The sequence below is a fragment of the Oncorhynchus mykiss genome, chromosome 9, assembly GCF_013265735.2.
Source record: "Oncorhynchus mykiss isolate Arlee chromosome 9, USDA_OmykA_1.1, whole genome shotgun sequence".
NCBI classification, from domain to species: domain Eukaryota; kingdom Metazoa; phylum Chordata; class Actinopteri; order Salmoniformes; family Salmonidae; genus Oncorhynchus; species Oncorhynchus mykiss.
This window is the reverse complement of record NC_048573.1, coordinates 64,069,177-64,086,781: the sequence shown is the minus strand read 5'-3', so window position 1 is coordinate 64,086,781 and position 17,605 is coordinate 64,069,177. Positions and strand designations below refer to the sequence as shown.

The following is a 17,605-nucleotide window of genomic DNA, read 5'->3' as shown; positions in this document are numbered from 1 at the left end:
CCAATAAAAATAATTTAACTTTTGTCTCTGTGTTATCATAATCATCTGTAAATTTGCAAGTGGCTGAATCTGATTGATTCTGATTTTTTTATTTGCCAATCAGCATTTGCCAATCAACTGTGGGTTGTCCTGGTGCAGCAAAATGCCCCCCAAGGGAGGCCAATCTGGTGTGAAGCCAAATCCAATCAAATCACATCCTGAGCAAACGTCATCATGTCAGGAAAAGGTGTTGATTTCTAGTCTTCTTGTGTTGATGTCTTGCAGGCGCTTAATCTAGCTAATTTGCTTAATCGGCCCTTTTCCAAGCCATGGATGGAGATGGGGATTTAAACTTGAGGTGATGGAGATAGGGTTTTGGACTTGAGGTTTTGACATAATTCTCTGTACAGGCCAATGATTATAACGGCAATTCTGATCTAACCATAAATTCATGCCACTGGCCTGAGACGATTGAAGTTCAATATGTAGCCTAGTAGACTCACATTAACTAGCTAGCTAACATAGCTGGTTCATTGTTGCCCATGTAAGGAAGTTAGGGCAGCACAAATTTTAGCTAGGTAGCCTATGAAGGCATAAACTAAAAGCGTGGGTTTGAATCTTGAAGCATGGATTCCGATTGGTCAGACCAGCATTGAATAGACCTTAGCACGAATACTTCCTGTTTGAGTTTCTGCCTATAGGAAGGGAGGAGCAAAATGGAGTCGTGATCAGATTTGCCGAAGGAAGGGTGGGGGAGGGCCTTCTAGGCATTTCGAAAAGTTGAGTAGCAGTGGTCAAATGTTTTACCAGCGCGGGTACTACAGTCAATGTATTGGTAGAACTTCGATAGCGTTTTCCTCAAATTTGCTTTGTTAAAATCCCCAGCTACAATAAATGCGGCCTCGGGATATGTGGTTTCCAGTTCGCATAAAGTCCCGTGTTGTTCTTTGAGGGCTGTCGTGGTATCTGCTTGAGGGGGAATATTGACCACAGTCAATGTGTTGGTAGAACTTCAGTAACGTTTCCTCATTTGCTTTGTTAAAATCCACAGCTACAATAAATGCGGCCTCAGGATCTGTGGTTTCCAGTTTGAATAATGTCAAGTGTAGTTCTTTCAGGGCCATCGTGGTATCGGCTTGAGGGGGAATATACACGGCTGTGACTATAACCAAAGAAAATTATCTTGGGAGGTAATACAGACGGCATTTGATTGTGAGGTATTCTAGGTCGGGTAAACTAAAGGACTTGAGTTTCTGTATGTTATATCAATCACACCATGAGTGGTTAATCATGAAACATACACCCCCGCCTTTCTTCTTCCCAGAGAGTTCTTTATAGCTGTCTGCGCAATGTACTGAGAACCCAGATGGCTGTATGGACGGGGACAGTATATCCCGAGAGAGCCATGTTTCCGTGAAACAGAGTATGTCACAATGCCTGATGTCTCTCTGGAAGGAGATCCTCGCCCTGAGCTTGTCTACTTTATTATCCAGACTGAACATTAGCAAGTAATATACTCGGAAGCGGTGGATGGTGTGCAAGTCTCCACAATCGGACTAGAAGTCCACTCCAAATACCTCTTCTCCGCCGGCAGTGTTTTGGAGCAGTTTCTGGAATAAGTTAAATTACCCTGGGGGGTATGAACAAAGGATCCAATTCCGGAAAGTGAGGTACCGCCGTTCTGATATCTAAAAGTTATTTCCGGCTGCATCTAATAACACACAACATTTTCTGGGCTAATAATGTAAGGAATAACACACACAAAAAAAATACTGCAAAGTTGCTTAGGAGCTAGAAGCAGAGCTGCCATATCTGTCGGCACCATCTGTTCTGTTCTTAGGACACTGTTGTTCAGAGGAGCTAGCCAACAACACAGCTAACACAATAACTTCAAACTGAAGCTGGAAAGACTGTAAACTACCTGCACTTAGTTTCATTTGACCTTTTTTCAGTTGACATCTCTTTGTATATATCCATAAAAATCATGCCAGCTGATTCGTGATTTTGACTGGCTGAGAAATGCTGTCTGCCTCTCTCTCTCGTCCCAACACCCTACCCCTACACGTTGTATGGGACAGTTGGAGATAAAATGTGAATAATGAAACAATGTTGCAAATGTCCAAGAGACAGACAGCAAGGTTTATACAAATCTCTGCTGTTGAAAACCAAATGTTAGTCTAAAAGAAATGTTAAATAATGTCTAGATGCTTTTTACAGTGCAGATCAAGTTTATACCTTCCCTACCTGGACTGAGGAGACAGTGGATTGCGCAGTCAGATGGAACAGAGTAAATAGGCATTTTAACATCATAGATTTAGCCCGGTGGTAACTTGTGGAATAGACACCGGCTGGAATTCGCTTTAAACCAATCAGCATTCAGGATTAGATCCCGCCGTTGTATAAAGAGCAAATATCAACATAGGTTGTAATATGGCTTTTTTAGTGTCTTGGCTTCCCCAGTGATTTTACACATGTACCGCTACTGGTCAGACACAGGTCACATAATTAGAATCTCTATGGCAACAGTAGCCTGGGCCCAGATCTGTTTGTGCTCTTGTCAACTGAATTGCTCTCATAGCTAAGCCAAACATCATATTTGGCATGACAGTGAGTGGCAGGGAGATGATATAAAAATAGACTGGCACTCAGGCTATGGCCACAGTAGTTAATTGGGCGTCAACCTATGATGACATATCAGGCTCGCCGCCATGTCATAATGGTCGGATGAACTATCACAGGTGAGTTTGTAAGAAATACATTATTGCTATGTTGCTGTTTTCAGGAAAAGACCTCAAAGCCCCTGTGTCAGATACCCTCGCAACCAGAGAAGCAAACTCGTCCACTGAAAGGGAAGCCTCCTCAGATCATGATAGAAACAAAGCCGTCAGTGAACAGCAGATTGCCTGCCATGACAAAGCTTCCGTTCCTACCTGGGGTCGCCTTTAAATTTTATAGAGCCAGCCTGGGTAAAAAGGTAAGCAGAACATATATTTAACAGGATACGGTATAACATTTTTTTAAAGAACATGCATACAATAGAATGGTGCAGTAGAATAGAAGAAGGGTCCAGTAGAATGATGCAGTAGAATACAAGAAGGATCCAGTACAATGATGCAGTAGAATGGAAGAAGGGTCCAGTAGAGTGGTGCAGTAGAATGGATAAGGATCCAGTATAATGGTGCAGTAGAATGGAAGAAGGGTCCAGTAGAATAGAAGAAGGGTCCAGTAGAATAGAAGAAGGGTCCAGTATAATGGTGCAGTAGAATGGAAGAAGGGTCCAATAGAATAGAAGAAGGGTCCAGTACAATGATGCAGTAGAATGGAAGAAGGGTCCAGTAGAGTGGTGCTTTAGAATGGTTGAAGGGTCCAGTAGAGTGGTGCAGTAGAATGGATAAGGATCCAGTATAATGGTGCAGTAGAATGGAAGAAGGATCCAGTATAATGGTGCAGTAGAATGGAAGAAGGGTCCAGTATAATGATGCAGTAGAATAGAAGAAGGGTCCAGTACAATGATGCAGTAGAATGGAAGAAGGGTCCAGTATAATGGTGCAGTAGAATGGAAGAAGGGTCCAATAGAATAGAAGAAGGGTCCAGTACAATGATGCAGTAGAATGGAAGACGGGTCCAGTAGAGTGGTGCTTTAGAATGGTTGAAGGGTCCAGTAGAGTGGTGCAGTAGAATGGATAAGGATCCAGTATAATGGTGCTTTAGAATGGTTGAAGGGTCCAGTAGAGTGGTGCAGTAGAATGGATAAGGATCCAGTATAATGGTGCAGTAGAATTGAAGAAGGGTCCAGTATAATGGTGCAGTAGAATGGAAGAAGGATCCAGTATAATGGTGCAGTACAATGGAAGAAGTATCCAGTATAATGGTGCAGTAGAATGTTTATTTTTTATTTGTTTACATCGTTGTTCCTTCAGTTGTATCAGCCTACATCTGATTTCAACCTCAGTGACCCAAACTGTCACATTATGAGGCCGACGTACAACAGTTTGCATGACCCAAACCTCAATAAATACTACCATCAGAAGGAAATGCATGAGAAGTTAAAGAAGCGAAACTTCATCACTAAAGAGGACAATGTAAGTTTGAAGTTAATATGGTTGTTTCTGAACAGTGTAGTAGAAAACTATAAGCTTTACCGATAGTTAACTCCAGGAGTATTATATCAGGAAACATTTTGATTCTCTCTCTTCTCAAGGTTGTATGCTCATTAAAGGAGTATAACACATACAAACATTACCTGGATACGGTCAAGACTGACCATCATAAAACTTACAGCAAAAAGTTGGTATGTGGGCAGTATGACTGCGTTCTTAAATGTGAACTTCTGTGAAGATCACACATGTTATTTTCACGAGAAAATGTGAAATGATCATTCATCACTCTAAAATCAATGTTACTCTAACATGTATTTTATTACGTAGATAAGTGTTTAAAATGTACAAAAATGGTATTTATCCTATTTAAGAAGGAACAGATACTGAGAATGGTTCAGTTGCAAGAGGAAGGCCATATACCTAAGGATGTTACCCTGGAAGATATGATAGAGTACTTAATGAATAAAGGAGCACAGAACCTGAAGCATCTGCAGTCAACCATTGGTTCCAGGTAGGCAAGAAGTGCATGAGGTAATAAAGTAGAGTTATATAGGCCTACTCTGTGTTGGCAATGTCATGACTCCTCTGTTTAATGTATTGATAGGGACAGGGGACAGAAATATGGCCTGCAAACTGCGTTGTATGACCAAGAAAGAGAGTTTAAAGAGGATTGGGTTTCTATGGAGCGTTCCAGGCTGAAACTCATTGAAAAGGATGTGAGGCACAATGTGAACAAGGCCAAGTATATGAAAGAGGCCAAAGAAAAGCGCATCAGAAAGGTACAAATGTCACACTTTCATCATACTTCACAAAACTACCCACAATTATTTTCAAGTTTGAATAAATCATGAAAATTAAGAAATAATTTTACATCAACTTTTGTGGATGCTAAATTGCTATTTTTGGACTCTATGTTCTTCACAGAAAATGTGCATTATGGAACAAAAACAGGCTATTCGGTTGAGGATAATGGAAGAGGAATTGAAAAACCTCCAGGAGTTTGAGAGCTTGAGAGAGGCCTCTATCAAACCAAATAAGCTGCTGGAAGAAATATTTAAAAAACCAGGTAAGATTTCTTTTGAATTCATCACACAGTTAAGCAATTTTTAAATGACTATGCCAAATGCAACCTAATAGGAGCAGTTGAATGTGTTGTGCTGTATATCATCTCATATTTTGTATTTTTTTTAAACTATTATAGCATCTGCTCAGCCTGCTCTCAAACCTGCTCACTCCAAAACTGTAAAGAAAACAGTTTCTCTGTCAGGTAAGAACATTTCCTTACTAAAGAACCATAATTTCATTACGAAATATCTTTCAGAGTATGTTCATAGCCAGTGAATGCTAAATTTAGTCACATTTTTTTAAATGTGTGTGTGTTATTAATAGGGAAATCTAAGGAAAAGCCAGCCATGCTACAGAGGAGACCAGGCCTTGCACCACTCCAGAGGAGACCATGCCTGGATGGTCTGGCACCGCTGAAGGGTTTCCAAGAACCTGTTTTGAGGATCTTCAAAGCCATCGAGGGACAAAGCATCCCAGACAGAGCTCAGCTGAAATCTGTCATCCTCGACCACTTAGGCTCCAAGCTTGTCAGGAAGCAACTGGCGGAGACAATCAGGGATGAGGTCAAACTGACGATTCCAGGGTCTACACCAGCGGCACAAAGGGCTCTGAGTGCCAGAATCGCTTACGATGTGTTGAAGTGCGTCTCTCGAGCGGCCAATCCTAGCAATGAACCTGCCTGCAGACTCCGTGGGGGAAACACAATCAAACCCAATGCTCAAGCAGATGATCCAGAACCAGAGGAGTGGATGGCCAACGGAGAAGACATAAATACCTATGTGACAACGTTGATCACTGACGTTCTGGAGGAAGTCCAGGAGCAGGTTATCGTAATGATCCGAGAAGACTCCCCTACCCAATTCAGAGTTGTCTCTGCAAAGGCCAGCCAAACAGCCATTGATGTGGTAAGCAATGTTTTGGAAGACATTAGACACTTATTAAATGAGGAAAACATTGAAAAGCTTGCACTAGACTGTGATGCTGAAGAAGGCACCTCAGGCATATCAAACAGTCAGCCACCTGCATTAAAAAAGGCAGACCCTGAGAACCGCCCAGATTCCTTTTCAAAACTAGAAGGTGTCGCCTGTGACCTTATTAGCACTGCATATGACAGCCTCCTATTTGAGCTGGCTTTTCCTGAGCTTCAGGTTGAAAGAGATGAACAACCAAGCAACTCAAGGGCTATCAGAAGTGACATACAAATCTCTTTTGAAGAAAAAGCTCCTTCCCTGACTCTGGAAATACTTCCCTCAGAGCCAGTGAACTCATCTTTATCCAACTCTCCCAGTTATGGAATGATGTTTTCATCTGACACTTCAGAGGTTGCAGAAAACAACAGTAAGACAAGCAGCTCAGTGGCCTCCGCAGCTGCATCAACCTCGCCCCAGGAGACGGATACCACAACCACTGTAGAATGCAAAGAAGAAAGAGTAGAGAATGGTAACACCAGTGAATCAGACAACGCCCTTTCTGTCCCCTCAGTCAATACTGAAGAAGTTGTTTCAAAGCCTACTCTCTTGCACAAGGTGAAGAGAGAAAATGCAGCCACCAGAAGCACTTCTCTTCCCAACCTGTATGGACTTGTTGTGGATGCAGTTATGGACCACTTCAGCACAGAACCCTTCAAAGACAGTCTGGCCCAATCAGTGAAGAATGAGGTGAGACGCACCCTTTCTATGCCTGACTGTGGATTGTTGAACACTCAAATTGATAATTACTTTGAGAGGAAAATGCTAGAGGATATGCTGAAGGAAGTATCCCGACAGTGCGGAGGAACAAGCTCTAGCACCATGGTGGAAGAGGCTACAGATGAAGAAGAGATCTACAGACTAGAATCTGCTGCAGCACAACTGATACAGAAAGTTTTCCAGGAGGTCAAGACACATTTTGTGTTCAAGATCAAGAAGGGTTCTCCCAAGAGATGTCTATCCCCAAAAGTAAGTCAATATATTAATATGTTGTATGTACTGTGTAATGTGTAATGTTGTATGCAACATTTATATGTGCTGTGTGATGCCATGACACTTTTCCTACAAGGGAGGTCATGTACACTGAGTATACTAAGAATTAGGTACACCTTTCTAATCTAATATTGAGTGGTGTCGAAAGCATTCCACAGGAATGCTGGCCCATGTTGACTCCAATGCTACCCACAGTTGTGTCAAGTTGGTTGGATGTCCATTGGGTTGTGGACGATTCTTAGAACTGTTGAGCGTGAAAAACCTAGAAGCGTTGCAGTTCTTGACATAAACCGGTGTGCCTGGCACCTACTACTATACCCCGTTCAAAGGCAATTAAATGTTTTGTCTTGCCCATTCACCATCTAAATGGCACATACAATGGTCCCAGTGCTTAAAAATGCTTCTTTAACCTGTCTCCTCCCCTTCATCTACACTGATTTGAAGTGGAATTAACAGGAGATATCCATTTTTTTATTTATTTATTTATTTTACCTTTATTTAACCAGGTAGGCAAGTTGAGAACAAGTTCTCATTTACAATTGCGACCTGGCCAAGATAAAGCAAAGCAGTTCGACAGATACAACGACACATGGAGTAAAACAAACATACAGTCAATAATACAGTATAAACAAGTCTATATACAATGTGAGCAAATGAGGTGAGAAGGGAGGTAAAGGCAAAAAAGGCCATGGTGGCAAGGTAAATACAATATAGCAAGTAAAACACTGGAATGGTAGTTTTGCAATGGAAGAATGTGCAAAGTAGAAATAAAAATAATGGGGTGCAAAGGAGCAAAATAAATAAATAAATTAAATACAGTTGGGAAGGAGGTAGTTGTTTGGGCTAAATTATAGGTGGGCTATGTACAGGTGCAGTAATCTGTGAGCTGCTCTGACAGTTGGTGCTTAAAGCTAGTGAGGGAGATAAGTGTTTCCAGTTTCAGAGATTTTTGTAGTTCGTTCCAGTCATTGGCAGCAGAGAACTGGAAAGAGAGGCGGCCAAAGAAAGAATTGGTTTTGGGGGTGACTAGAGAGATATACCTGCTGGAGCGTGTGCTACAGGTGGGAGATGCTATGGTGACCAGCGAGCTGAGATAAGGGGGGACTTTACCTAGCAGGGTCTTGTAGATGACATGGAGCCAGTGGGTTTGGCGACGAGTATGAAGCGAGGGCCAGCCAACGAGAGCGTACAGGTCGCAATGGTGGGTAGTATATGGGGCTTTGGTGACAAAACGGATTGCACTGTGATAGACTGCATCCAATTTGTTGAGTAGGGTATTGGAGGCTATTTTGTAAATGACATCGCCATAAGGGATCATAGCTTTCACCTGGATTCACCTGGTCAGTCTATATCATAGAAAGAGCAGGTGTTAATGTATTTGTGTTGATGTTTAATCTGTGTTGATGGCAAACTGATTGACTGTTGATGTGATTGTTGATGGGGATGCTTCTATTTGCAACACCAAGATAAATTCCTAGTATCATTTGTTCAGTGGGGGAAAAAGTACCCAATTGTCATATTTGAGTAAAAGTAAAGATACCTTAATAGAAAATGACTCAAGTAAAAATGAGTCATCCAGTAAGATACTACTTAAGTAAAAGTCTAAAAGTATTTAGTTTAAAATATTTCTAAGAATCAAAAGTAAAAGTATAAATCATTTAAAATTCCTTATATTAAGAAAACCAGACAGCACCATTTTTTTGTAATTAAAATTTTCAGATAGCCAGGAGCACACTCCAACACTCAGACATAATTTACAAATGAAGCATGTGTATTTAGTGAGTCTACCAGGGATGTTCTCTTGATAAATGTGTGAATTGGACTATTTTCCTGTCCTGCTAAGCAATCAAAATGTAAAGAGTACTTTTGGATGACAGGGAAAATGTATGGAGTAAAACATACTTTATTTTCATGAGGAATGTAGTGAAGTAAAAGTAAAAGTAGTCAAAATATGTCAAATGTAAAGTACAGATACCCAAATAAACTACTGAAGTAGTACTTTAAAGTATTTTTACTTAAGTACTTTACACCACTACATTTGTTGCATGGCGATAAAGTATTCTGATTCTATCTCCAAAGGTAAGCCGAACAGCCATCAATGCTGTGAGCAGTCTTCTGGGTGACATGGAGACAACTGTGATGGCCAGTGTTCCATGTTCTTGTACTACCTCCAGAGCAGATATGGAAGGAATGCTCTCTGAGGCAACAGGCGAGCACCCAGCGAAATCAATGGCCTCTGCAAAAGTTGAGTTGATCGCTGATGATTTAGTGGAAGATGCCATCGATATGTGCAGTGAAATGATTTTAGACGACCAGCCACTAGCTCTACTACATGGCGATCCTGAAGAAGGTCCATCACATGTTGTTGTTCCTGGACCAATTCAGAGCAGCCTGTCTGGATGTGATGAATGCCACACAAAATCACAGGTCCCTGCAGTAAAGATTGAAGACCATGAGGTAAAGCCAATTTTGATTCAAGACACAGCGCTCATATCTCCAGGCGAGAAGAATATGGATGAAAAAAGAGTCATTAGAGTAAGTTATGTCTTTGACTCATCCCCTAGAAGGAAAGCTCACAAGGCCACCAGAAGCACCTCTTTCCCTAACCTCTATGTCACCCTTGTGGATGGAGTTCTGGACCAAATTAGCACAGAACCTTTCAAAGAAATACTGGCCCAATCTGTGAGGAATGAGGTAAGACGTTCTGTCTCTTTGCCTCAATTTGGATCGGTGAACCTCAAAAGTGAGGACTGCTCAGAGAAAGAAATGATTGAGGATATGTTGAAAAGTGTATCCAGAAAACTCAGTAAAGACCAGGCCTGTCAGCTGACCGGGAAAGCCAGTGAGACCATGAATGCCAATGTAGATGCCATTTCACTTACCCCCAAACTACAGTCTACTGCCAAAGACCTAATCATCAAAGTTCTGGAGCAGGTCAAGACTATAATAATCAATATGATTAGACAAGATTCTCCCAACAGGGCGATTTCCTCCAAGGCAAGCCAGACTGCCATCAATGCTGTCAGTGACATTTTGGGTGCTATGGGAACCTCTCTCATGGCAAGCAACACACCATTTGTTCCAGATGTGGCTGGACTCCAGCCTGACCTAGATGATGTAGCATCTTACTCAACTGAAGCTTTTGAGGCATATCCAGGGATCTGGATGTCATCCCAGAAGATAAAATATATTGCCTCAGGCCTCATGGACACTGTCTGTGATGACCTACTGGATGAGGATGGTTTCCTCAGACGGAGCGCTGGTGCAATATCCTCACAGGAAGACCTTGATCTTCAGAAGTTAATTACTTCAAAACCAGCATCCCCAGTCAATTGCATGCCTGTCAAAAGATGCCTGTCAATGTCCTACCTTGATGCTTTGAAGAATCCTGAAGACATTGAAAATGCTACTCACCTCAGTAGAAGCCTTGACTCTCTCTCCGTAATTGGTGTGCCTACTTCAACCTCAAAGGAAGTTTCATACGGCACAGAATTGAAACTGACACAGTTGCAAAAAGATGTTTCTGCATCATCCTCACTTTATGCCATGAGCAACTGTTGGAGCTCATTGGAGTTTACCTCCACTGGATCTGATATCCCTATCGACGAAGAGGCCCAAAGGATTTCCTCCACAGACGAAGAAGACAGTCTGTCCAAATCCCTCCTGACCTCTTCCAAATCAGTCTTCAATGTCTCTGGCCTCGTTCCTACTCCTCCAGAGGGAAAGCCAAAGGTGAGGCTGCCATGGCGCCCAGTGCTTCGCCGTAGAAAGGTTCCAGAGCAGCCCCCCAACAAGATGCACATTTACACAGTTCACAGGGATGCTTTTCATTTCCCAACTGAGACAATGCAATCGACCAGTCCATCATCACCCGAGGGAGACTTCTCAACTCCAGAGTCCCAGAGGCCAAGGTAATACTGTCTTTCTCATAGTCCTAATCTGAAAAGCTTTTTAGCACCTAGCCCACTGTTGTTATTTGAACAGCCTTGATTCTAAATGTTTCTATTTTTGTAGAGCTTTGAGAACTCTGTTATGAAAAGTGCTGCACAAATTAAATGTATTTTTTATTCATTAAGAGCGGTGGACAGCTCAGACAAGGAGTCTATCTTTAATATAGACTCATCCAAAAGACTCGTCGCAGAGATAATGCTGTCTGTTCGGGAGGACGTTGTTGAGGCAAAGCAGAGCGAATTGGCCGCAAATCTGGCTGTGCTGTCATCTGACAATGTGATGCTCAACACTTTGGCTCAGAGTGGGACACCCCGCACCGATTCCTGAACTGCCTCCAACACCTCTCCTCACAGCGAGAGTGATAACTGAAGAGAGATTCACATGTTTACTTGGACATACATGATAGAAGCATTTGCTTACATTATTTTGAATCGCATTGAGCTATTAAAGAATGCATTTATTTTCTAAAAAAGACAAAAGGATTTATTTACACTATGTAGTTTTTCTTAGATGTTAGTGTTAAGTTAGGAACATTAAATTGAAAGTTAGGAGAGAGTAATTATACATCTTTGCTCTGAATGGTGACATTGTTTAAACAGTCTCACAATTTGACAATAAAATATTAATACACTTTTTTTTTTTACACTGTGACTTTTATGGTTCTGAAGGGAGGAGAGGACAAAGCTGGATGAATTTAGGAGTCACAAGCGCCCCAGTAATCCTTATTAACTTTACATTCCTGACATTTTTCCTGCCTGTAAGCAGTCTCTCTTAACAGCATTGTATGACCTATTGTTCTGTTGACACAGAAACGTTTCACTAATCAGTATAACTTACTCTGCATTCCAGTTATTATACCTCAGATTGTTGAATTTATGCATCAAGAGTGTTGTGGTATTTTATTCACTGTTTATTCTGGCAAGATTTGATCATTATTGCTCAGATTGTCAGAATATTTTAATACTGAATAGCCTCATTAGAATAGAGCTGCAACTATTTGAGTGTAAATCCCAGAATCATTAGGACTACTTTGGGACATATTGAGTCGAGATTGGCCTAAATGCAATGGGTCAGGTGGTATTTTAAGATGGCTATTCACTTATTAGCACAGTTTTCACGTGACACTGTAATCACCAATGATTTATATATAAGCTACACTAGATGACCAATAAGACATCCCTCACAATTGTAAAAAATATTTTGGATGCAATAGAAATTAATTTATTAATGACTACATTTGTTTGTGACACGTTTATCATATTACAGACACCTTAACCTTAATGCATACTTTTAAATTATATTATGTGAGCTAAACATACAAAATAATTTTTTCCCTGAAGTATACTTTTTTTAGAGATTACTGAAATCTATGTCCCCACTACAGAATACTTAAATACATGTCATTTTGTTGTTGAAACATTTAATTGAAATACTGTAGAATTCCATTCATTCCTATGGAGGAATGCTTCTACTGGAGAGTACCAATATGGCCGACCGGTGTTTTCAACGCCTCTCAATAGCCAATACATAGCATAGCCAATACATAGCATTACCAATCCAGGGTGTATATACATCACTGCTAATTACCCAATTTTAATAAAAGCTAGTAACATTCTCAACACTCCAGCAGTTTCACTAGACTTCTTACAGTACCCTATAAGAAGTACATCTACTGTACATAACATAGTAGATATTTAGTGCCGATTTTAGCATGTAAATCTTGGTGGGGCAAACTCCCCAATTGTTTTGTTGTTGATGCATGCATGCAAAGCTAAACAACACATAAATTGCACTATAACAATGACAAAAGGCACCCACAAGCTGTTAGGGCCTGCATAAAGCTGTCCCAACAGCAGAGCCTTCTTTTCACCACCATGGCGTTAATCCTTACCACCACAACACCTGACTATCAGCGGGCCTTGTCTGGCAGCGAAACAGTTCATTCAGCCTCATTTACTGCCTTTAAAAAAAACATAGCAGATATCTAATCAAACTTTATTTGTCACATTCACTGAATACATGGCTGACTTGCTTAAACGAATGTGGTTTCTACTGACAATTGAGATGCACAAAATATGGCATAAGGGACCGATGAGCAGATAAGAGGCAATCCGTCATTTTGAGAAGACAGTAATGAGCAATTTAAGGTGGAAATAGTCAATATAACTATTTGTTCAGCATTTTTTAAATGTACAGCAACAGAATTCAAAACATAGGCTGTTCTTACTGTATTCTCCCTGTACACCAAGTCAGAATCATAGGATAAATAATGGGGGCATATAAGCAGTCAATGAAAGCTCTTACAATATTCGATGATGACATTTCTCTAAAACAGGCATTAAGCTACAGTTGAAGTCAAAAGTTTACATACACCTTAGCCAAATACATTTAAACTCAGTTTTTCATATTTCCTGACATTTAAGTAATACATTCCCTGTCTTAGGTCAGTTAGGATCACCACTTTATTTTAAGAATGTGAAATGTCAGAATACTAGTAGAGAGAATTATTTATTTCAGATTTGATTTCTTTCATCACATTCCCAGTGGGTCAGAAGTTGACATACACTCAATTAGTATTTGGTAGCATTGCCTTTAAATTGTTTAACCTGGGTCAAACATTTCGGGTAGCCTTCCACAAGCTTCCCACAATAAATTGGGTGAATTTTGGCCCGTTTATCCTGACAGAGCTGGTATAACTGAGTCAGGTTTGTATGCCTCCTTGCTCACACACTCCTTTTCAGTTCTGCCCACAAATTCTCCATGGGATTGAGATCAGGGCTTTGTGATGGCCACTCCAATACCTTGACTTTGTTGTCCTTAAGCCATTTTGCCACAACTTTGGAAGTATGCTCGAGGTCATTGTCCATTTGGAAGACCCATTTGTGACCAAGCTTTAACTTCCAGACTGATGTCTTGAGTTGTTGCTTCAATATATCCACATAATTGTTCTTCCTCATGATGCCATCTATTTCCCTCTTGCAGCAAAGCATCCCCACAACATGATGCTGCAACCCCCATGCTTCACAGTTGGGATGGTGTTCTTCGGCTTGCAAGCCTCCCCCTTTTTCCTCCAAACATAATGATGGTCATTATAGCCAAACAGTTCTATTTTTGTTTCATCAGACCAGAGGATATTTCTCCAAAATGTACGATCTTTGTCCCCATGCGCAGTTGCAAACCGTAGTCTGGCTTTTTTCATGCCGTTTTTTTGAGCAGTGGCTTTTTCCTTGCCGAGTGGCCATTCAGGTTATGTCGATATAGGACTCGTTTTTACTGTGAATATAGATACTTTTGTTCCTGTTTCCTCCATCATCTTCACAAGGTCCTTTGCTGTTGTTCTGGGATTGATTTGCACTTTTCGCCCCAAAGGTCGTTCATCTCTAGGAGACAGAACGCGTCTCTTTCCTGAGCGGTATGACGGCTGCGTTGTCCCATGGTGTTTATACTTGCATACTATTGTTTGCACAGATGAACGTGGTACCTTCAGGCGTTTGGAAATTGCTCCCAAGGATTAACCAGACTTGTGGAGGTCTTCCATTTTTTTCTGAGGTCTTGGCTGCTTTCTTTGGATTTTCCCATGATGTCAAGCAAAGAGGCACTGAGTTTGAAGGTAGGCCTTGAAATACATCAACAGGTACACCTCCAATTGACTCAAATTATGTCAATTAGCCTATCAGAAGCTTCTAAAGTCATGACATAATTTTCTGTAATTTTCCAAGCTGTTTAAAGACACAGTCAAGTGTACGTTAACTTCTGACCCACTGGAATTGTGATACAGTGAATTATAAGTGAAATAATTTGTCTGTAAACAATTGTTGGAAAAATTACTTGTGTCATGCATGAAGTAGATGTCCTCACTGACTTGCCAAAACTATAGTTTGTTAACTATAGTTGAAAAACAAGTTTTAATGACTCCAACCTAAGTGTTTGTAAACTTACGACTTCAACTGTACATGTGCACCACCAAGTCAGTAGGCTAAGTTACAGTAGGCTAAGTTATGAAGGGGAAAGGGACCAAATTATTATGGTGAGGCACATGGGCTACTAACAGCTTACTACACAACATAAACTTAGTATCACTTTCTTAGCTACAGTACACTTTCTTAGTTACAGACCTCACCCATTATAACTAGCATTTCCAGAGATACAACCTCTCTTATCATCCCTCAGTGCCTGGGCTTACCTCAGCTGTACCCGCACCCCACCATACCCCTGTCTGCACATTCTGCCGTGAATCTATTCTACCACGCTCAGAAATCTTCTCCTTTTATTCTTTGTCCCCACACTCTAGGCGACCAGTTTTAATAGCCTTTAGCCATACCCTCATCCTACTCCTCTGTTCCTTGGGTGATGTGGAGGTAAACCCAGGCCCTGCGTGTCCCCAGGCACCCTCATTTGTTGACTTCTGTGATCGAAAAAGCCTTGGTTTCATGCATGTTAACATCAGAAGCTTCGTTCTGCTAGGTGACCTAAACTGGGATATGCTTAACACCCCGGCAGTCCTACAATCTAAGCTAGATGCCCTCAATCTCACACAAATCATCAAGGAACCCACCAGGTACAACCCTAAAACCGTAAACATCGGCACCCTCATAGACATTATCCTGACCAACTTGCCCTCCAAATACACCTCTGCTGTTTTCAATCAGGATCTCAGCGATTACTGCCTCATTGCCTGTATCCACTATGGGTCCGCGGTCAAACGACCACCCCTCATCACTGTCAAACGCTCCCTAAAACACAGGCCTTTCTATTCGACCTGGCCCGGGTATCCTGGAAAGATATTGACCTCATCCCGTCAGTCGAGGATGCCTGGTCATTCTTTAAAAGTAATTTCCTCACCATCTTAGATGAGCATGCCCCGTTCAAAAATATATATGCAGAACTAAGAACAGATATAGCCCTTGGTTCACTCCAGACATGACTGCCCTTGACCAGCACAAAAACATCCTGTGGCAGACTGCAATAGCATCGAATAGTCCCCGCGATATGCAACTGTTCAGGGAAGTCAGGAACCAATACACGCAGTCAGTCAGGAAAGCAGAGGCTAGCTTTTTCAAGCAGAAATTTGCATCCTGTAGCTCCAAAAAGGTTTGGGACACTGTAAAGTCCATGGAGAACAAGAGCACCTCCTCCCAGCTGCCTACTGCACTGAGGCTAGGTAACACGGTCACCACTGATAAATCCATGATAATTGAAATTTCAATAAGCATTTCTCAACGGCTGGCCATGCCTTCCTCTTGGCAACTCCAACCCCGGCCAACACCCCCCTCCTCCGCAGCTACTCGCCTAAGCCTCCCCAGCTTCTCCTTCACCCAAATCCAGATAGCAGATGTTCTGAAAGAGCTGCAAAACCTGGACCAGTACAAATCAGCTGGGCTAGACAATCTGGACCCTCTCTTTCTAAAACTATCCGCCGCCTTTGTTGCAACCCCTATTACCAGCCTGTTCAACCTCTCTTTCCTATCGTCCGAGATCCCTAAAGATTGGAAAGTTGCCGCGCTCATCCCCCTCTTCAAAGGGGGTGACATCCTAGATCCAAACTGTTACAGACCTATATCCATCCTGCCCTGCCTATCTAAAGTCTTCGAAAGCCAAGTTAATAAACAGATCACTGACCATTTCGAATCCCACCGTACCTTCTCCGCTGTGCAATCGGGTTCCGAGTCAGTCACGGGTGCACCTCAGCCACGCTCAAGGTACCGAGTCAAGGTACTGAGTCTATGCTAGGTAAAGCTCCGCCTTGTCTCAGTTCACTGGTCACGATAACAACACCCACCCGTAGCACACGTTCCAGCAGGTATATCTCACTGATCATCCCCGAAGCCAACACCTCATTTGGCTGCCTTTCCTTCCAGCTCTCTGCTGCCAGTGACTGGAACGAATTGCAAAAATCGCTGAAGTTGGAGACTTTTATTTCCCTCACCAACTTTAAACATCAGCTGTCTGAGCAGCTAACCAATCGCTGCAGCTGTACATAGTCCATCTGTAAATAGCCCACCCAAGCTACCAACCTCATCCCCATACTGTTTTGATTTACTTTTCTGCTCTTTTGCACACCAGTATCTCTACTTGCACATCATCATCTGCTCATTTATCACTCCAGTGTTAATCTGCTAAATTGTAATTATTCGCTCCTATGGCCTATTTATTGCCTACCTCCTCATGCCTTTTGCACACACTGTATATAGACTTTCTTTATTTCTACTGTGTCATTGACTTGTTTATTGTGTTATTGGCTTGTTTATTGTTTATTCCATGTGTAACTCTGTGTTGTTGTCTGTGTCACACTGCTTTGCTTTATCTTGGCCAGGTCGCAGTTGTAAATGAGAACTTGTTCTCAACTAGCCTACTTGGTTAAATAAAGGTGAAATTAAATGAAAATAAATAAAAATCTCCCTGGTATTTTACATAATTTATGCACCAGTATACAAGACATTTTTGGACTCACCGTTGTGCTGTGCTCACTTGAACAGGAAGGTGGCGCGGCGGTCCTTGCTTGCAAATTTTGTCATGAAACTTTGTCATCAAAGTCTGGCATTCTCTGAA

The 17,605-nt window shown here is 41.7% G+C and overlaps 1 protein-coding gene across 1 annotated transcript; it reads left to right on the top strand.

Annotated features, from left to right (window-relative positions):
• Positions 1 to 5,488: 5,488 nt before the first annotated feature.
• On the top strand, positions 5,489 to 11,790 carry LOC110532644. Its single transcript, XM_021616717.2, has 3 exons — positions 5,489 to 7,081; positions 9,185 to 11,016; positions 11,182 to 11,790. Exons 1-3 carry the CDS (start codon positions 5,492 to 5,494, stop codon positions 11,381 to 11,383), a joined length of 3,624 nt encoding a protein of 1,207 aa, XP_021472392.2. The 5' UTR covers positions 5,489 to 5,491; the 3' UTR covers positions 11,384 to 11,790.
• Positions 11,791 to 17,605: the final 5,815 nt, after the last annotated feature.